The sequence below is a fragment of the Chiloscyllium punctatum genome, chromosome 1, assembly GCF_047496795.1.
Source record: "Chiloscyllium punctatum isolate Juve2018m chromosome 1, sChiPun1.3, whole genome shotgun sequence".
Classification (NCBI taxonomy): Eukaryota; Metazoa; Chordata; class Chondrichthyes; order Orectolobiformes; family Hemiscylliidae; genus Chiloscyllium; species Chiloscyllium punctatum.
Genome location: NC_092739.1, coordinates 77,075,011 through 77,097,401, shown reverse-complemented (window position 1 = coordinate 77,097,401; position 22,391 = coordinate 77,075,011). Strand labels below are relative to the sequence as shown.

The 22,391-nt window shown below is 41.1% G+C and overlaps 1 protein-coding gene across 6 annotated transcripts in view; it reads left to right on the top strand.

The window, feature by feature from the left end:
- The window catches only part of lnx1 (ligand of numb-protein X 1), a 220,510-nt gene that overhangs the window by 183,036 nt on the left and 15,083 nt on the right, over positions 1-22,391 (top strand). For all 6 annotated transcript variants that reach the window (XM_072569430.1, XM_072569412.1, XM_072569388.1 and 3 more), the window contains 3 exons: positions 5,504-5,681; positions 7,878-8,109; positions 22,194-22,352. In XM_072569430.1, coding sequence (XP_072425531.1) covers positions 5,504-5,681; positions 7,878-8,109; positions 22,194-22,352 — 569 coding nt within the window. The remainder of the gene's footprint in view (positions 1-5,503; positions 5,682-7,877; positions 8,110-22,193; positions 22,353-22,391) is intronic.

The following is a 22,391-nucleotide window of genomic DNA, read 5'->3' as shown; positions in this document are numbered from 1 at the left end:
GAGTGACAAATCTCTGAAACTGACAGGACAAGTTGAGAAGGTTGTTTGAAAAAAAATATGGGATCTTGTTTTTATTATAAGAAATGACGTATACAAAAACAAGAAGGCCATGCTGAAGCTTCTTGAAACACTAGTTAGACCTGAGCAGGACTATTATGTCCAATATTATGTCCAGTTCTGGATATCACAGTTTAGTACATTGAGGCCTAGGAAAGGGTAGAAAAGAGATTTTTAAGAGTGGTATGGTAATGACAGACTTCAAAAATTATGTTCAGAGACTGGAGAAGCCAGAGTTGTTCTTAGCACAGAGAAAGGTTAAGGGTTAATTTAATTTAGTAATTCAAAATAAGCTTACAAGAAGTGCTGTATGAGGTGGCCACAAAATCTAACTGCCGACTGACTAGTTCCACACAGAGGCAGTCTTACAGATACTAATGAGTGAAGTCTGACAGGAGCTAACTGTTAACCTGTTTGTGGTATATACCTTCTAACACGGAGAAACTATTTCCAGTGGTATAAGTGTCATTAACCAGAGAGAACAGGTTTAATGTAAATTGCCAAAAGAACCAGAGGGCCATGAAACCTTTTTCTTTCCAAAGTGATCAGTGGTGATCTAGAATGCACTACCAGAAAGCATGGTGGAAATGGATTCAGCAGCAACTTTCAAAGGAGAAATTATAAATACTTGGAGAAGATGTAGAGCTATGGGGAAATACAGAGCTGTTTGGATAGTGTGTGGGACTGTTTGGATAGTTCCACTGAAGATCTGGTACAGGCACAATGGGCTAAAAGGCCACCTTTGGTGTTGTACCATTCCATCATTGAGTGAACAGCTTTCTTTGATGCTTTCGGTTGAGTGAAGAATGCTGAATCAGTCCAGTTTAACAGAATAATTCAAGAAGTGGGAGTAACCTGCTATGCACCACCAGTGACTGCTTCAGGGTGCTAAACTTGATTCATCATTTACATTCATCAGCAGTTAAGTTCCTTTGTCAGATTTGTGGGTATGACTCAGTTTTGGATGTAATCAATCTCACATGTACAAACCTCATGAGGACTGACGTTATGTGATGGGCATTCCTCCATACCACGGCTGTCAGAGGCAGCACTGTGAAGGCTCAGCTAGGTTATTGGGATTACTGTCTTAACAGGATTAAAGTATTGCCTTTTTTTTGTCTAGTTATGTATATTTATAAATATTGATAGCAGTGAGCTTTTTCTGATATGATTTATAGCTTGGGTTGCACATCTGTATTAAACTACTCCAATATCGTCAGTCTTTTGGGAGAATGTCTATTGCGAGTTGGTATCTGTACTTTCTTCATATATGGATGAGGTTACTTACTTCCCAATTTTCTATTACTTTTTCTCCCCACTTTTCCTGAGGGTCTCCAACAATTACTGCTATTCCAGTAGCTCTGGAAACCATTCCCAAATGGCTGGTGTTGATGTATAAACCTTGACATCTGTTGGAATTGTTTGTGTAAGTGACCAGTGATTTTCTTCGACATCCTCTCGGCACAGCTCCATCGTTTATTATTGGATAATAACCAGCAAAGGGATCTAGGTTTGATTTATTTTTCAATATTCTAGTCTAGCAGTGCTGAGGCTATTTGTAGAGCCCAAGGATCGGATTTTCTGCTTGGGATTGGGGACCAAAGGTAAGGATGAGATCTGACCATGGACGAGTTGGACCGAAGGGTCTGTTTCCTTGCTGTATGATTCTATGACTGTATGTCGGGAAAAGTCACTTGATTTATGTTTTTGGAGAGTTACACAATTAATGGCCAGTGGGTGGGCTTGCTATATAATTAAGGATGGAAAACTCCCAAGACAGTAGAGCCGCCATTGATGGCACATTGGCATTCCAAGGTGGAGCTACCAAAACCAGTGGAGGGAAAGGGCATCTCCGAATGGCTGTTTCCCAATTAGAGTTAACCTCCTCTCCCTGGCTTAGTCTCGGCTGCCAGATTGGATCTTGCCCTCTGACTGGGAAATTCCAGTCAAATGGGAGAAAGACTCTTGTAGGCCTGATAATTCCTTCAGTTGGCTATACACTGCTTACAGGCAGGCAGCTTTTTCGCACAAACTTCTTGGAAATGGCTTGGAGGGGTTCTTTAGAGCTGGTAATCAGCAAGCTGGCTGGTGATGTGGAATTTCAAAACCTCCCCCATATCAGTCCTTTTCCCCAGTGACCTTTGGAAATCTTGTCCCAAGTGTGAGGTCTTATGATCTCTGTGACATTGTTCAGTACCAAATAGTGCATCTGTTCACTAGCTTATAGGAAGCTGTTCCAGTAATTTAATGATTTAAAATCTATCAGTCATTATGATATGACATGCAACTTGAATAGCTGATCTTTAAAAGACAATATTCATTATTAAACATTTTCCCTGTGTTCTACACTGGTCATGTCAGCAGTTTTGGCTTAATCTGCTCTGCAGCTCTCCAGGAACTTTCATAGAAAGACAAATGGACGACACAAACATTGCATACTGATGAGAAAGAGACTGAGGGCAGAATCTTAGGCTTTTTTTGGAGTTATGTCAAGTTTTTTTGGAGGGATTTCTGCTTCAAGGCTGCGCGAGCTATATCTCACCAAACTCTCCTCATTAACTAACTATCCTGCTGCTATGGTATCTCTCTCGTTCGATTCGAGACCCCTTTTATGATATGTTGTTCCCGGAATACCTCGCCACTCAGTATTCCCTGATCCTTGTCTTATTTTGAAAAGATCGTTTGGGCCCTGAATGACCACTGGCATTCCGAAGCTGTGCTGATTGGTGACAGATACAGTGCAGAGATGTTGGAGAAAGGGGAAGATGGCACTGTGATTCTCCCACAGGAATTTGTAGTTCCTGGTGGAGAAGCTGGTGCTGTGGTGGGGCCCCCTCTTCCCGGAGGACCGGCAGACGAGGCCACACCAGACTGGTCCCACAGTCACCACTCGGGTCAGTGCAGCCTCAGTGCTGTGGAGGAATGACCTGGAGTGCCCCAAAACTGTCCATGCCCACCTCCACTCTGCCAGGATAAGTGCCCCACTCTTCTATCTGCCACTCACACTCACTCCATCTCTGATACTGCGCCCACCTCTTGTCAAGGCTGAAGCCAATACTTACAATATCTTTCCTCACTTGTTCTCATTTGCCCCAAGCTTCCCAGGCAACTAACCCTTCATACCCTTTACACTGTCTACTCACTATCTGGGTACACCTCACCACTTATGACTACCTGCATCAGCATTAACGTCCATGCTACCCTCTTTCATAGGATTCTTGGAATGCCCGATACCATGCTCCTGACCAGCTCCAAGCAGGAGGAGACCCGGTGGTGTCAGCAGGCAGGGAGCAGGAACAGGCAGCTCTGGGAGATGCTGTGGCCTTGGTTCCCCAGAGACTGTAGCAGTGCAACTAAGTTTGGGAGACCCTGCTACTGCCTCGAACATGTCACCATCGTGCCCTGCACCACCCCCTCCCACGCGCATGCACCCACACACACACACGCACGCACCCACACACACACGTACACCCACACACCAGATTGGCAGTTGCAGTGAGAGTCAGGTCTCTCACCTTTGGGTCCACTGGAGGAGAACACAGACCTGCACTCCATTGTCCCAGCTATTGGTCTTCACAAGGTACCAAAGGCACAAGGGGACAGAGAAGCTACTGCAGGAGGCACCCATCTGAAGGTCCTTGCAAGGACATTTCTCAGGGCATTGCAGTCGTGGCTGAACTGGGTTCACTTGTATCTGGTGAGAAGGCCCTCAGCATGTCAGGGCTGTCCTGATACACCCTCCCGCCCCCAGGCATTGCTCCAATGAACCTTCATGGATAATGGGCTTCCCAGCTCAGTAGCCCCTCCCCACCTCATCCAGGGAAGCCTGTACAACATAGAGACACAGTGGAGGGAAAGGAAAAGAAAACTTATTGAGGATACTTTAGGAGCACACATACAATGTGCTGTCACATTTATATAATTGTGATTTATTTTTGTACTCCAGCTGTTTGACTCTGTGTAGCCCCCAAAATAGTGTAGTACCAGGATGATGCCTAACTACACATCCATATAGGATGTACCATGAGTCAATAGTAGAGCCTACTGCACTACGTGGATGCAAAATGAACAAGGCATATCTATAGGGCTGTATGTTCTACTGATCCCATTGCTTCTCATCCTGAAACATTTTCCTGACCTTTGTGTGTGAAGGTGTTGCTGCAAGTGAAGTGGTCAGCAATGTCTGGGGAAGTAGGTGGACAGCGCTGCACACAGTCAATGCATTAGGATGGCCAGCTGTGAGTGACCCCTCAGGTCTGGGTCCTGTATAGTGTTCCCTCCCTCACCATGTCCACACAGAGTCTGCCCACAGCTATTTTCCTTCCCATTGCAACTTCTGAATCCCAGCACAATGGAAGAAGACAATGAGTGCTCTTGACCCCCACCCCTGTGTATTGGTGAGGACATACGATCCACCACACATTCAAGGGGCTGGCCAGGAGGCTGGGGGCTTGGCTGGTGAAGGGTCATGTAGTCAACTTGGGTGGGGACCTAGGGAGTTCACATGAAGGGTTACCAGGAAGGGGATCCGGATCAGGTGTGTTTATACACTGTTTCCTGCTTGAAATCAGGGTGTGGCTGACTCAGGACAAAACCCCCTCCCACATTGTCCTGTCCTTTTTCCATGCTTTACTCTCACTTCCCTTTACAAGGCTCTATCTTTCACATTTGGCTTCCCTCTCTTGCCTCTATCCTGCAGCCTTCAACCCTTAGGAATAGATTCCTGAGTCTGCTTTCAACAGCACTGGCTATGTTTCCACCCTCTTTCCTCTTCCTCCTTTGGGATGTATGGGACTGATTGATCACGGTCCACCCCCTTGAGTGAAGAAAGTAGACATCCCTGGACAAGAAGTGGCCTGAGCCCAGTCCATCTCCCCGACGGTGTCAGTGCTACACCCGGACCATCAGATATGGAACCATTGCCTGCCTGCAAAGGCACAGACCTCACCAGGTATCTGCTCTGACTTTTGAGATCTTGCTTGTGAACACATATGGTAAGCTAGGGAGCTTAATAGTAAGAAGGTGAGTTGTGTTAATAAAGTGTTAAACGAGCCCTTAATTGGCAGCCCACTTCTGTCCAGTATGAAACCACCCTCCCTGCTCCGAACAGGCATAAAAGATGTCGCAAGTTGCTCCTGAGATCGATACAGACTTCGTGAGACATCTCATGCAATTTTACCACAAATCTCACCATTGCCCACATCATTCAGGCTCATACAAGATATTGCCCAGATGTGTTACATTGAATAAGTGCAGAAAAAATATATTTACATGTGTAATATGCAAAAAGAAGTAAGTATATTAAAGTAATTATTCCTAAACTAATATTTTTTTAAAAAAGAATAAGGACGTAAGATCGGGTTAAGTTAAAACTGCTACTCCTGGAAGCAACCTAGACATTTTAGCACAATACATAACAGCATTTTGTCTGTGATTTTATTCCTAGAATTTTGTTCATGCCTTCACGTGCCATGAAAAGATCATCAGTGTTAGCAAGGGAGCTCACGAGACCTTGGGGATGACAGTATCAGGAGGTCTACTGAGCAAAGGCTGGGATCTCCCGATCTATGTTGCAAATGTACATCCTGATGGCTGCTTGGGGAATGATGGCAGAATAAAGAAGGGTAACTAAGAGCCTGTTGTAAATTATTTATACAGTCAAATGTTTTATACCATTCAGGAATTGTGTGCTCAATTAGTATTTTCTATACAGCAATAAATATGTGGCTGCTACATTCTTGACACTATGGTTTAAATGAATTGTTTTACATTTCCTTTAAAATCACCAAAGTTTTCCTTCAATACAATTTTGATAACAGCAGGGTTTCAGTCCAGCTAGTACTTTGCCCTTCCCCATCCCCCTCCCCGTCCCCCTCACCCAAAGTGAACCTGTCCATTTTGAGAACAGGAGCTTTACACCATTGCGATCTTCTATCCCCATTGGGAACTTGGAAGGAATCAATCTATCTTAAAATTTTCAGGAATGATGTGACTAAATTGAACTGCTCCCAAAATGCTGTTAGAATATGACTGAGGAAGAGTAGAAATTGCAACCTGTTCCTAAAATGTATGCATTAAATTACATTGGCTGGAATTTCGGATCTCTGTCCCTAAATCTGACCCCTAACTATGACCTTGCTATGGTATTTTGAGGCTTATTCATCTCAGTGTCACCAATTTCTTAAAAGCATAAGAAATATGAGAAGAAGCAGACCATTTGGCCCAATGAGTCTCCATTGCCATTCAATAAGATGTGATGTAATTATGGCCTTAACATTCCTTACCCACCTATCTCTCTGTACTCCCCTTGCCAATTAAAAATCTGCTTAACTTAGCCTTAAATATATTCAATGACCCAGCCTCCACTGTAGTCTGTGTCAGACAATTCAAAAGACTGATAATGCCGGAGAGACATAATTTTTTCTGACATTCAACTTATGTGGGAGATCCATAACTTTTAAATTGTGCCTCCTGGTTCAAGATTTCCCCAGTGCATCTTTTCACATCCAACCTGTCAAGCCCCTCAGAAATTTCCAAGTGTAAGAATCTTCCAATAAAATTACTTCTCATTCTGTAATGTGTACACGAGGAGAAAGGACTGCAGATGCTGGAAAAATGTGACACTGGAAAAGCACAGCGGGTCAGGCAACATCTGAGGAGCAGGAGAATCGATGGTTCGGGAATGATGAAGGGCTTATACCCAAAGCATCGATTCTCCTGCTTCTCGGATGCTCCCTGACCTGCTATGCTTTTCCAGCGCCACATTTTTGACTGTAATGAGTTCATGCCTAACGTGTCCTCCTGAGACAACCCCTTCACCCCAGGAATCAGCCTGAACCGCTCCTAATGTGAGAATGCCCCTTCTGAAGTAAGGAAGACAAACTATTCATAGAACTCCAGGTGTGGTCTCACCATTGCCCTGTCCAATCGTAGCAAGATATTCCCATTTTTATACCCTATCTCCCAGATTTATCAGCATGTCCATTAGTTGGAGAAATACAAAGTAATCAACTTTGCATTGGATAGACCTAACATTTGTGTTTAGATTAGCATAAGAAGTTCAAATTCCAAACATGCAAATTTATGTTTATGTTCTGTGACATCGTCAGAAGGACTATGGTTGCTTTGTTCATCTCTTAGGGAATGAATCTATTCTTGTATTTTGCTTGTTGATGGAAGGACCACAATAGAGGCCGTCCAGTGAACAAGTCGAGGTTGAACAGTATTTAGCACTGCTGCCTCACAGAGCCAGAGACTCGGGTTCAATTCCCGCCTCAGGCAACTGTGTGGAGTTTGCACATTCTCCCCGTGTCTGCGTGGGTTTCCTCTGGGTGCTCTGGTTTCCTCCCACAGTCCAAAAATGTGCAGGTTAGGTGAATTGGCCCGTAGTGTGAGGTGCAGGGGTAAATGTAAGGGAATGGGTCTTGATGGGTTGCGCTTCATTGGGTCGGTGTGGACTTGTTGGGCCGAAGGGCCTGTTTCCACACTGTAACTAAGTAATCTAATCTAATCAGAATGCTGCAGTTCACTTTCTGATGATAGGATCAAGAGTGGGTCAACTGCCCACCTTCAGTAAGGTCCAAGTAACCAGGAAAGGGAAGAAATATGGTGTTTAGTTATTACTGGTTTACTGTTGAAAAGACCACCTTAACAAGAATGGTAAAGTTTGGAATTTTGCTGGGCATTGCTGAGCAAACTATGCAACATTAAATGTAAAGAGTTATTAGCCTCATAAAGAATGTATTATTGAAGCAGATGTAATGTCATTTGAAAGGTATAAAATGAATTTCAAGATTATTTTTTATTTTGTTTGCTCATAGGTGACATTCTGATGGACATCAATGGCATTGAGCTAACTGGCTTGACACAAAGTGAAGCTGTGTCCATAATAAAGAATAGTGCTGCCTCCTCTTCGGTTGTTTTCAAAGCTTTAGAACTTAGGGTGGCAGAAAAAGACAATGTCCACAGTCAAATGCCTCGCAACACCAATCAAGACACACACTCTGAAGATGACTGGTCACCATCATGGAATATGTGGCTCGGACTGCCTCGGTAAGCTTATCTTGTGATATTTGTGCAAACTTCCACCACTCATTGTCAGGCCAAATGCTTTACCCAAAGAAACGCATGGGCCTGGATTTTCATTTTCGAAATGAGTAGTTTCGAATTGGGAAATTCCTGGTTTTATTGGATCTACATTGGTAGAAAGACCTCTGAATGGAACATAATTCACTCCAGTACAAGGAGGATGATGTGAGGAGGATAGAGTTAGGGCTACCATCCTCCCGTACGGAAGGCAGGTTGGAGGTGGCTACGGTGCTGGGGGAGTTAAGTATTGAATCAAAAAAATGCAGCACTGGAAAAGCACAGCAGGTGCAGCATCCAAAGTACAAGAGAATCGACATTTCGGGCATAAGCTCTTCGTCAGGAATGGAGGAGGGGTGCCAAAGGGGGCTGAGAGATAAATGGGCAGGGTGGGGGTGGGGCTGGGGAAAGGTAGCTTGGAAGGCAATAGGTAGACGCAGGTGGGGTTAATGATGATAGGTCAGAGCGGGGGGTGGAGTGGATAGGTGGGAAGGAAGGTGGACAATTGGGAGAAGTTCAAGAGGATGCTGTAAAGTTGGGGGGGTTGGATCTGGGATAAGATGGGGGGAGGAAAAATTGTGGATACTGGTGAAATCAACATTGATGCTGTATGGTTGAAGAGTTAAGTATTGAGGCAGGCCAGTTAAAAGGTGCACCTTAGCTCTATGGGACCTTATTCAGTTTTGTCAAAGACTATTAGACTCTCTGCTCCCCCAGTGCTAACACCCTTGATACACCCCCTCCCTTACCTCATTAACTCTTCGAAGTTACATGCCTGCATCGCCGCACCCCCAAAATGCTCTCATTCACACAGTACTATAATAAGGCTTGGATCTTGAACCTTTAAAAACGTCATGTGGGTCCTGGTTGCAGAGGTTCTGCCCCATTTCAAAAGATGCAATTTTTGGTAGTAGGGGAAAGAAATTTTTGCATTGAATTGAATTTAGATAGCTGTGCAAAGTTCAAGCTGAGTCAATTTTGTCTGTTGTATGGGCGTTAACCCTTGATGTTGGAAACGTGACTTGATGGAACAGACATAAACAGTTGGAAGGGCTGATAAGATTGTATTAATGTCATGATCTGAAATTGTCTAAGTGCCCTGTTGCTTAAACTTTAAAGGAAGTTTGAGTTCAGCTGTAATGCTTCACTGCAAACATTGAGTCAGTGATTTGAGTCATTTGTCGGCGGAAGATGCTTTGGGGAGATGCCGATCTTGACGAACACTGACTCACTGCTGTCTCAGCCAGTTTTCTTCACTAAATCATCCGTGTTTCAAATTAAAGGAACAATTATCAAGCTCTACCCACAAGGCAGTGCTACAAGAACAAATATCAGAAATGATAGGAAGAGAGGGAAGCAACTAAATTGAAATTAAGTTTGAGGGGGAAATAAAGCCCACCAACCCCTGCAGTACCCATGCCTCTCTAACGGCTTTGCTGTTGTTGGTGGATAGTGCATACTCCCTCTCCAAGGACCTCTGAGTGCGAACCTAGCTGCTGAAGAGGGGCAGGCAATTAGGAACTGCAATTTTGGTAAAACAAACCAGGAGCAGGAGTTATATAATTTAAGATAGGGTCCTGGATAGTGTTGTGGAACAGAGAGATCAAGGGATTCAGGTACATAATTCTTTGAAATGTGTGTCACAGGTAGACAGGGTGGTTCAGATGGTGTTTACCATGCTTACCTTCATTGCTCAAACACTTGAGTAGAGGAGTTGAGACTACATGTTGAAGTTGTACAGGATGCTGGTGAGGCCTTCACTGTATGGAGGTCTGGTCGCCTTGCTATAGGGAGAATATTATTAAATTGGAGAGGAATAGAAATGGTTTTGAGGGATATGGCCCAAACACAGGCAAATGGGGCTAGTCTAGTTTGGGAACATGTTCAGCATGAACTAGTTGGACAACAGATCTGCTTCCATGCTGAATTACTCTGACTTTAATCCCCTCCACAGTCCACCCTGGACCTATTGATTCTCCTTTGATCAAGTCCAGGAGCAGGTCAACAAGAATTCTCCTTGACTTGACCCCTTCCACACTGGCATTGAATTGAATTGAATTTATTGTCGCATGTACTGAGACACAGTGAAAAGCTTTGTCTTGCGAGCAATACAGGCAGATCACAGAGTTAAGTAGCATAGATGAGTAAATAATAAGTAAACAGCGGCAAAAACATAAATACAGGCGAATGTTAGGAGTTTGTGAGTCCATTCAGTATTCTAAGAACAGTAGGGTAGAAACTGTTTCGAGACTGGCTGGTGCGTGTGTTCAGGCTTCTGTACCTTCTCCCCGATGACAGAGGTTGTAGAAAAACATTGCCAGGGTGAGATAGATCTTTGAGAATGCTGGTGGCCTTTCCTCGACAGCGGGCCTGGTAGATAGATTCGATACATGGGAGGCTGGCCTTTATGATTGTCCAGGCCGAGTTCACCACTCTTTGTAACTGTCTCCAATCTTACATACAGACAGAAATGCCCAAAGATTTATAAATACATGAAGGACAAAGTGGTAACTACAGAGAGATTAGAGCCCATTAAAGATCAGCAAGCCACTTATGTGTGGAACTGCAGGAGATGGGCGAGATACTAAACAAGTATGTTGCGTCAGTGTTCACTATGAAGAAGGATATAGAAGATAGAGGACGTGGGGAAATAAATAGGGACATCTTGAAAAATGTCCATATTACAGAGGAGGAGGTGCTTGACATCTTAAAATGCATAAAGGTGGATAAATCCCCAAGACCTGATCAGGTGTACCCTAGAATTCTGTGGGAAGCTAGGGAAATTATTGTTGGGCTCCTTGCTGAGATGTTTGTATCATTGGTAGCCACAGGTGAAGTGCCAGAAGACTGGAGGTTGGCAAACGTGTTGCCAGTTACTTAAGAACAGTGGGAAGGAAAAGCCAGGAAACTATAGACCAGTGGGCAAGTTGTTGCAGGGAATCCTGAGGGACAGGATGTACTTGTATTTGAAAAGGCAAGGACTGATTAGGGATAGTCAACATGGCTTTGTGCATGGGAAATCATGTCTCACAAACTTGATTGTGGTTTTTGAAGAAGTAACAAAGAGGATTGATGAGAGAAGAGCAGAGCGGTGGATGTGAACTATATAGACATGACGTTCAACAAGGTTCCTCATAGTAGACTAGTTAGCAAGGTTAGATCACATGGAATACAGGGAGAACTAGCTACTTGGATACAGAATTGGCTCGACAGTGGTGGAGGAAGGTTGCTTTTCAGACAGGCGGCCTGTGACCAGAGTTGTGCTACAAGCATCAGTGCTGCGTCCACTGTTTTTCAAGGATTTGGATGTGAACATAGGAGATATAGTTACCAAGTTTGCAGGTGACACCAAAATTGGAGGTATAGTGGACAGAGAAGAAAGTTATCTCAGAGTACAATAGGATTTTGATCAGATGGGCCAATGGGCCGAGAAGTGGCTGATGCAGTTTATGTTAGATAAATGCGAGATGCTGCAGTTTGGAAAGGCAAATCAGGCAAACTAACTTAATGGGAAGGCCGTAGGGAGTGTTGCTGAACAAAGAGATCTTAGAGTGCAGGTTCATAACTCCTTGAAAGTAGATCGCAGGTAGATAGGACAGTGAAGAAGGTGTTTGGTATGCTTTCTTTTATTGGTCAGAGTATTGAGCAGAGGAGTTGGGAGGTCATGTTGTGGCTGTGCAGGACATTGGTTAGACCACTTTTGGAATATTGTATGCAATAATGGTCTCCCTCCTATAGGAAGCATGTTGTGAAACTTGAAAGGGTTCAGAAATGATTTACAAGGATATTGCCAGGGTTGGAGGACTTGAGCTAAAGGGAGAGGCTGAATAGGTTTGGGCTGTTTTATCTGGAGCGTCGGAGGCTGAGGGGTGACCTTTTAGAGGTTTACAAAATCATGAGGGGCATGGATAGGGTAAATAAATGATGTCTTTTCCCTGGGGTAGGGGAGTCCAGAACTAGAGGGCATAGGTTTGAGGTGAGAGGGGAAAGATTTAAAATGGGCAACGTTTTCATACATAGGGTGGTACATGAATGGAATGAACTGCCAGAGGCTGGTACAATTACAACATTTAAAAGACATCTGGATGGGTAAATGAATAGGAAGGGTTCAGAGGGATATGGGCCAAATGCTGACAAATGAGATTAGATTATTTTAGGATTTATTCACCTTTTAGGTCAGCATGGATGAATTAGACCAAAGGATCTGTTTCCGTGCAGTATACTTCTATGGTTCTATTAGAAGTGTGGGGCTGAACTGCAACCAAAAGAACAAAATATTTTTCAAATAACTAAAAAGGGATAGTCTCAGTCAGTAAAATCAAATATTATCTTAATCACTTAATGATTGTAAGTTAGGGGATTGTCATCCATTCGATAGGATAGTGAAAAAGGCGTTTGGTATGCTTTCCTTTATTGGTCAGAGTATTGAGTACAGGAGTTGGGAGGTCAAGTTGCGGCTGTACAGGACATTGGTTAGGCCACTTTTGGAATATTGCGTGCAATTCTGGTCTCCATCTTATCGGAAAGGTGTTGTGAAACTTGAAAGGGTTCAGATAAGATTTACGAGGAAGTTGCCACGGTTGGAGGATTTGACCTATAGGGAGAGGTTGAATAGGCTGGGGCTGCTTTCCCTGGAGGCTGAGTGGTGACGTTATAGAGGTTTATGAAATCGTGAGGGGCAAGTCTATTTTGGAGTCCAGAACTAGAGGGCATAGGTTTAGGGTGAGAGGGGAAAGATATAAAAGAGACCTAAGGGGCAACTTTTTCACACAGAGGGTGGTACTTGTATGGAATGAGCTGCTAGAGGAAGTGATGGAGGCTGGTACAATTGCAACATTTAAGAGGTATTTGGATGGGTGTATGAATAGGACTGGTTTGGAGGGATATGGGTCAGGTGCTGGCAGGTGGGACTAGATTGGGTTGGGATATCTGGTCGGCATGGACAGGTTGGACCAAACGGTTTGTTTCCATTCTGTATATCTCTATGAGTCTAATAAGATATGAAAGCAAGAAAACTGTAGAAACAGAAATCTTTGTATAGAGCTCATGCTAAATTTCCTTCCTTAAATGTTGACTTTGAACATTTTCATTTTTGTGCAAGCTCCCCAATTGATTCAGATTAGTCTTTAAATATTTTAGCAGCACCTTGGTGATTGTAGTCACTATTTAATATTTGCTGTTTACTGCATAGCATTCTACATTCCAATAAATGTTTACACAAATAAATAACTTCTAATCTCTCTTGCAGGAAGATGACTGTCACAATTTTGTTTGAACTCCACTCTGAAGGCAGATAAAATCCCTCGTTTTTTTTGTTAATAAACACTTGCTTCATCAAGTATGAGTTAGTCATAAAGCAAACAATCTGCACAAGGATAACAAACACTCTTTACTACTATCACAGTTGTAAAGGTGCTTCAAAGTGAAATACATTTGGAACTGCTTCTATTCTTTTGTACCCTCCATACATTCTGATTTGTGTACAGGTAGTTCTTTTACAACACAATGGCTGTGTTTTTTTTAGATTAGATTATCTACAGTGTGGAAACAGGCCCTTCGGCCCAACAAGTCCACACCGACCCTCCGAAGAGTGACCCTCCCAGACCCATTTCCCTCTGACTAATGCACCTAACACTATGGGCAATTTAGCATGGCTAATTCATCTGACCTACACATCTTTGGATTGTGGGAGGAAACCCACGCAGACATAGACAGTGTGCAAACTCCACACAGACAGTTGCCCGAGGCTGGAATCGAACCTGGTGCTGTGAGGCAACAGTGCTAACCACTGAGCCACCGTGCCACCGTAACACAGCTGTTCTTGTACAGCCCCACATTATAGAAAAATTGCACTTTAGAAACACCGCTTAAAGTTTTGGTGATGTAATCGCACTGCAGCTAATGCATGTTTTAAAAGGTCACACTTTAGAAACAATGTCCCCAATTTGTCAATTGCATTTCAATGAATTTGCATTAATGAAATGTGTGTTATAGTAGAACGACCTGTAATTGAATGTGAGCCAAATACAATAATTAAAATGCAAATATGAACAAATTACAATGAAACAAATAACCCATTCATTGTCAGCATACATCTTTCATGCTCAATTTTCAGAGCACTTAAATAAGCTTTGGGTATGTTTACAAAGTTTCCCATAATTTTAAAAGATCAATTTAGCATTTTGTAAATCTGGTTTAACATCATGTTTAGTCAAGACCCAAGCAGTGGCAGATTGCCTGTCCAATATTATCCCCTGATGGATTCTGCAGTTACTGTAATGTTACGGTAGAAATTCTGACAGTTCTTGTGGAGCGATGGTAATATCCCTACCTCTGGGCCAGAAGGTCTGTGTTAAGTCCCACCTCCTCCACAGGTATGTAATAATATCTCTAAACAGGTTGATTAGCAAATATCTACAATAGAAATTTAGGTGCTCAAAGGCACAATTTAAATCTATGCATGTGATCATGCACTTAAATTTTAATTGAAACTACCGTTTTTGTAAACTTAGTCTGTAATTCACAGTCAAAGTTTTAAAATAAGCAGCTGAGTCATCTAATTGCAGTTTAAAGTCTAAAAATATCGGAGTGTGTGCAGTTGGTAAAATGTTCCTTTCTTTCACTAAACCCGCAAGATAATTAGAACTTAGTGAATTAAACAATTTTCTGGAAATGACTTTGTTGTTTTCAGTTTACTTGATACTTGGTTTTGTCACCTTATCTAGCATTATTTTCAACCTTTCAAACCAACATGATTCAACAGCATGCTGATGTTCTAAGAATTTATGCCAATGTGATGGAAGCCATATTTTATCTGGGAATTCAAGACACTCATGAAACAGACTGGTTCTTCTGTCTAACTCTTAACAAAGGAGGCATTAAGAATGGCTAGCTCCAGGCAACAATATGGCTGTTGAAAATAAAATAAATCTTTTGAGGTTAATGATGTGTTAACTGGAAACTCTATGAAAATATTTTTAGAAAAATAAATGACACATGTTAAACTATAGTAACAATCTAATATATTTAAAGAAAAGGGGCCTGCCACCCTTGCCCTACTTGGCCTATATATGACTCAAATCCTCAGAATGCCCGAAGGGAAACCAGGAATGGGCCATAAATGCTGTCTTGCTGGTGTCAGCTACATTTGGAAAACAAATTAAGAAAACAAAAATGTTGTTTTGTAGGATGCTGAGTGCCATTCTGATTTTTATGGCAAACATTAATGTAAAATATTGCAACCTCATTTAACAGTTGACAAGCTCCAAGTGAAATGTTTTAGATGCACATTCTTAATCTACACCTAGATTGAAGTGATCCATGATATAGAGATAAGAAACATGTAAAAGTCAAGACTCAGATGCGCTAAATGTTGTTTCATAGAAAGAGTTATTACCCTATTAACCAAAAAGATGTGGAAAATAGAAGGATGGTGTGCAAGGATCATTTGAATAATGCAGTTAAACATCTGCACTGATAATGTGGACAATATAGGTGGCAACAACTCGGATGTAATTATTTTTCAGTGAGGACTTGGGCTAATGTTGATGGTATATTTATTTGCACAAATATATACCTTGACATGTCAGATTAAATCTGTACGTTTTACAGTTCCTCTGTAGACATTCATGATCTTTGTGAACTTCTGCAGCAAGACCTGCTAACACCTTCAGCAATGGAGAAGGCTTTGTCAGTTATAATTTCAACCATAAACATTTATGTAACACAGTTCCACGTTACAACAACAGGGAGTTGTTAAATTTCTCAACCTGTAGTTCAAACCCAAATGATAAATACCTTTTCACTTGGGCTCTTTATCATCAGTTATCCTTAAAGAAGCGTCAAGGAAAGACTTGTTTTCTAATTCATGGATACCCTATTATTAATCACAAACATGTAGCCACAGTGTACAATGTCACCCCTTTCAAGAACTTAAGTGTGTTCCATTCCATGTGTAACTTTTACTTGACTAAATTTGTCAAATGTAAGTAACAGAACCTGTCATGCTGGCAATTGCCTGGACACGTGTGGTTCCATTGTTGATTACAGGAACTGCAGCTGTGTTAATGAAGTGAAGAATGATATATGAAAGCAGATAGTGTCACCAAGTTCTTGACTAAGCACAGCATTATTATCTTTAATTGTTAGTTCAGAAGTGTGGGATTGTTCAAGTGAAGCTCTCCAGGGCAGCAAAGATGTCCAAAATTACATATCATGACACAGTAGGGGACACTCAGTCACGTGATTATGATGTTGCATTGCATACTGATCTGCCATTGGAACCTTACCATGGAGTGAACAGTAAGACCACATCAATCAATGACCCATGATTACCCAGGCAACATATCCACCCAATCTGCCAGAATGATAAAGGCAGTCTGTAATATAATACATTTACTTAAATGCACAATTAAACTAAAATAGGTAAAGCAAAGTTGTTTCCAAGTTTTAATAACCAGGTCAAATAAATAATTCAATAAAAACTGAAAGAACTGTGGATGCTGGAAATCAGAAACAAAAACAAAGTTGCTGGAAATGCTCAGCAGGTCTTGCAGAATCTGTGCAGAGAAATCAGAGTTAACATTTTGGGTCCATTGACCCTTCCTCTGAATTGAACCCAAAACATTAACTCTGATTTCTCTCCACAGATGCTGCCAAACCTGCTGAGCTTTTCTATCAATTTATTTTTGTTTCAAATAAAGCATTATCTTCTTTGTCTTCTGCTTGTAACATGGCTTCGCAGAAATTTCAAGCAACCTGTATTATTTATTGACCTAAAAAATTAGACCCAATACTTAAGTTGGGCCTGAGTTAGTTTAGGATAACCTCCTTGTTTTTAACTTGATGGACTGGAACTTGCAAGCCACTCAGGTAGGAAAGCAGATAAGCAAACCAGTAAAACAGGCTAAATAAACATAGAGACCTGCAGATGGTGTAAATCTGAAACAAATGGAGAGTGCTGGAAAATCCTATATGTACTATGTTAACCAGTTGTCTCACCTTCAAATATTTGTGCACAAGCAATATCTGATCTATATATTAATACATTAGAAAGAAGTGCAGTTCCTGGAAATCTGAAATGAACAAGAACAGAAATTGTTGGAGAAACTCAACAGGTCTGGCAACATTTGTGGGCAGAAAGCAGTGTTAACATTTCGAGTCCAGTGGCCCTTCTTCAGAACATCTTTTATGTTCTCGCACCCATTTTAAAAATGATTCCACATGTATTGTTTCTCCTCATTCTTCCTACCAAAATGTATCAACATTTATTTTCCTGCATCGAGCTTAGTTTGCCATGTATTCACCCATGCTGCCAGTCACCTGTATCCTTATGCTCTTTACTTCCAGTAATTAACATCCACCAAAGAAGTTGTGATGCTAACGCTGTTTCTTGGAGAAGTGCACTTTTCTCCAATTCAATAAAATGGCCATTCTAATCCTGAACCTATTTTGTATTCTTGTATGTTGAAGAAGTCAAATGCTAATGTTGCCCCCTTAGTCCCTGGCTTTAGTTTTGTTAACAAGCCTAATGAGTGGTACATTCTAAAACACCTTTGGGAAGTCCATATAAATAGCAAGAACAGCATCACCCTCGCCCATCTTCCCTGTTAGCTCATCGATTATTTCAGTACATTTAGTCAAACATGGTTTACCCTTATCAAATCAGCACTTTCCTTTATTAGCCCATCTTTATTCACATGGCTGATAATTATATCTTAAATTATCATTTGTAAAACCTTCCCCTACCACTAATGTTAAATTGACTGGCCCGTAATTGCTAGGTTTATCCTTCTCCTCTTCTTTGAATTGGAGTATAACATTTGTAATTTTCCAGGCATTGGGACAATCTATGTATCTCAGAAGGATTTGAAAGTTGTTGCCTCCAAATTTACTTCATTTCTCTCAGCATATCATCTGAAATGGGTGGCCTATTTCCATTTTAGTACTTCCTAACTAACTTCCTGGTACTTCCTCTATCTATTTTCAACTCATCTCATATCCTTAAAAACATTAATCTTTGTTTACTGTAGCTTTAACAAAGTCCTCTCCCTTAATAAAGATAAAATTAAAGTTACTACGGTCCTACCAGACCATGCGACTGCTGTCTCAGTAGAGAGAGAGGTGACTGATGGTGGGTCATCACCCCTGAGGAGAGTTCTTCACAGTAACCTCAGGTGGTGCAGGAATTGAACCCACACTTTGGCATCACATTGCTTTGGTAATGCTGATGTAACAGATATATTTGGTATTCCAACCATGCATTCTGCTCCTCTGGCAAACCTTCAATATTCAAGGAGCAGGAAAATCGACGTTTCGGGCAGGCACCCTTCATCAGGAATCCTGCCCGAAATGTCGATTTTTCTGCTCCTCCGATGCTGCCTGACCTGCTGTGCTTTTCCAGCACCACTCTAATCTTGTCTCTGATCTCCAGCATCTGCAGTCCTCACTTTCACTAAACCTTTAATATGTCTAAAGATGATCTGAAGTCACACTTTTATTTTTGCCACATCCCAAGCAAACAGTCCATATTGGTGCATGTAAAACTGCTCTCTCCATTCATCATTTAAATCAATGCTTTATTCAGTGAAGATCCTATCCTGTGCTCATTTTGAGAGCAGCTCTATCTTATGGCTAGCTTTCACAAGAAATTCGTTTGAGGTTTCTGGCTGACTTTTAGTGATAAATCTAATTTCATATCATGGTTCCCATTCTGGATCTATGTTTAGCTTTACTTTTGACTTTGTTTAAGTTAAAGATAAACCATCATCAGGAATTAATCCAAGCCAGAAAACGAGACTAGTTCAAGCTCATTGGATCACTATCAACTAGTTTATCTTCCCTGGTGTTTCATGTCATGTGTAAGACTATGGACTGGATTTGGTCACCATGTAAGGGACAAATCCACATCAACGGTCAAATATGCTGATTGGGGGAGCATGGATTCCCATTTTCTCACCTGAGTTCTCCTGATGCAGGAAACATAGTAGCTGATGACCCAAAATTCACTCAAAGGTTCAGATTTTTAAATATTCGTCAGAATTTTGAATTTTCCTGATGGTGGGATCATCAATGAGGGAGGAGGGTTCCTCAAGGCAGTAAGAAATATGTCAGACTAAAATATTTCAATCAAATGCTGCCTTGGTATCAAGGGGCAGTCACTTTCATCTCATCTGGAGTTCAGCTCTTTTGTCCATGTTTGAACCATAGTTATAATGAGGTCAAGAGCAAGGTGTCCCTGTCAGAATCTACACTTGGAAAGTTGGTACTTGATGAACCCTTCCAATACTTTACTCATGATTGATAATATGTTTTTTTTGTTTTTGTTCAATCTGCATCATCATCTGCCTGGACTGTCATGTCAGTGAGTGATAGATACTGACACTGATGACAGAGTGAGTACACCCTCTGCACCAGCAATCATGGCTAAAAATTAATTTGATTATCTGAAGAAGGGTCACTAGACTCAATATTAATTTGGTGCAGAGGGTGTACTCACTCTGTCATCAGTGTCAGTATCTATCACTCACTGACATGACAGTTCAGGCAAATGATGATGCAGATGCTGTCAGACCTGTTAAGTTTCGCCAGCAGTTTGTTTATATTTGATTCAGACCTTCAGCGTCCATAGTCCTTTGCTTTATTTTATCGATTAATATTTAGAGATTAGCAATTGATAAGTACTTCACAACATCTGTTTTTAACAGGCTTTCTATCTGTGAACAAAAGACCGCAGAACAACAAAAGTCATGTCAAAAAGGCTTAGGGGTCGGTGAGATTTTTTTAAGGGGGAATTTGTCTAGGTGCAGAATGCAGGAAATTCACCATTAACATCACCTACTGATGTGCAGATGGTGGTGTGTTCATTATTAGTATTATTATGTACAGATGAATGTAAACTAAATAGGTTTATTCACAATGACCTCTCACTGTGTTCATTTTATGTGAATTAGAGTTGTTTTAATTATTTGTATCAAATGTTTCCTTGGTTGCTTCAAAAAGAATGGAAGCAAATGAATAATAAATGAACATTCACTTCTCATTACAAAAGGATACTACTGTTATAACATTGGATTATGCCACTGTATAATTCAATATTGTTACAAAGATTCATATGATATTATTTGAGATCTTTGTTCAAAAGTGGAGGAAAATGGATTTTAGTTCTCAGTTGTGCTAAAATCTGACCAGTCTTTTTCACGGTCAAAAAGTAATTTTAAACATTGAGAGTTCAAACAGCATTTACAAGAAGTAATGTGATTTAAGTTAAATGATTATTAAGCCACCTGGGGAGATAATTGTTAAGATATTTGCTGACTTGAGTTTTACAACACATAGGGAGAGAGAGAGAGGCCAGAAGCAGATTCAGTCAGGGAAAAGTTGTGCATAACAGCAGAGATAGTGGTGACAAGTACTGATTTGTTGAGAAGTCAGCGAGGAGATAGCTTCTGAAACAGAAGGCTAAGGAAGTGTCAGAGAGGATGAACCCCTACAAGGCTGTTGAAGACCATGAGTATGGGGAACCCATGTTAAATAATGTGAGCTAATAGTTCGTTTTAATAGCCTAGGGAGGCTAAAGAAATTAGCATTGAATGAATGCAGAAATATGCCAGAAGGAAGCGTATTATTACCAGGCCAGCTGAGCAAGAAGCTTTAACATGTACATATTGGTATGAAGGTGTACCTTTAAAAGAGAGTAGAAGCTGGCACAGACCTAGAGAGGCACAGAGTGTGCTACAAAATTTAAAAATGTAACATTTGGTTGTGAAACAAATACTCCAACTGTGTTGCCACGGTACACAACAAATTTGGATTTAGCCAATCAATTTAACTTATTTCTCAAGTCACCAAAATCCAACCAGATTTGAATTTTAATGTTTTGATGATATTAAATCAATGAGACGATATGATGTTTTGGAGTATATAAAATTGGAGGTATTTTGAACAGTTAGCTAGAGTGGCAAGGAGCACCATTGAAAGTACGGTCTGCACAGCCTCTCTGTGAAAGGTACCTTTTCATATGAAATTTGTGAAGCAGAAGACCAAAGAAAAGACCCAGGAAAGTACAGACAAAGATATCAAGGCAACAGTGAACTGGCTGGTTTTGAAATTTGATTTTTTTTGTGTAAACTTAATCGGGGGGGGGGGGGGTTCTATTGGATAAGTACATTGTTGTAGAGTGGGAGGTAGACAAAGGGGAATTACTGTGCAGTTGTTATTTAATGTTCTTGTGCTTCTTGGAGTTAAAGAATAAATTGTTAATTTTTTTTACACAGAAGAATTTTTGTAGTCCTTGGTCACTCATACTTTAACAGATTACGAGGTGAGGTTGATCTTCAGCATCTACAGTCCTCACTTTTTGCCAAGCTTTTCTGTAGGTCTGGTTCAAATGAGCAGACAGGTTTACCCTGTGTGGTAACAATATTTGTGGTTCTTCACTGATGTTTGAATGCCTGCTGGGGTAAAAGGGATCAATTTTTCATTTTACTGTTTGTAATGCGATGGTTTTCTGCAGTTTTTATTTCTTTTCACTAATAAACTTTTATGTACTTTATTGAAAGGACATTTCAGAGACTGAGCTCATAGTAGAGAAAAATAAAACTTGTCAAATTTATATTATACTAGGTTTCAATCTGGAGTCTGACTTGTGCACGGTTGCCATAGACTGGAACCATAAAGTGTGTACTGTATACCCCAAATGGAAGTTGCTCAGAAGGAACAGTCAGCCCCATTTTGCTCAAGCGAATGCCTAAAAAAATTCAACATCTGTAGCAAAGAATTAATAAACATAATTATTCAAAGATACTTTTCCATTAACCTTGTAAATTAACATCGTTATTAGAGTTAACCTGTTAATGGATTCAACAGGGCACTGGGACTAGATTGGGTTGGGATATCTGGTTGGCGTGGACCACAGGGTCTGTTTCCGTACTGTACATCTCTATGACTCTATGAAAGGCTGTACAATTGACCAAGGAATTGGAGTTACATTTTAACTTAATTTCAACTTATTTAATTTAAATTTCAGTTAATTTCATTTTGTGACATTCTAGGTACCTTTTTTGGTGCAAAGACATTGGACTAAGGAGAAATACATCGGGCAGTCTGGGATTGAGCATCGTAGGTGGATACGAGGAAAACCATGGCAGCCAACCATTTTTCATAAAGTCCATTGTTGATGGAATGCCAGCTTACAATGATGGAAGACTAAGGTATCAAACAGGAGTTGTTGGTCATTATGCACTTAATAG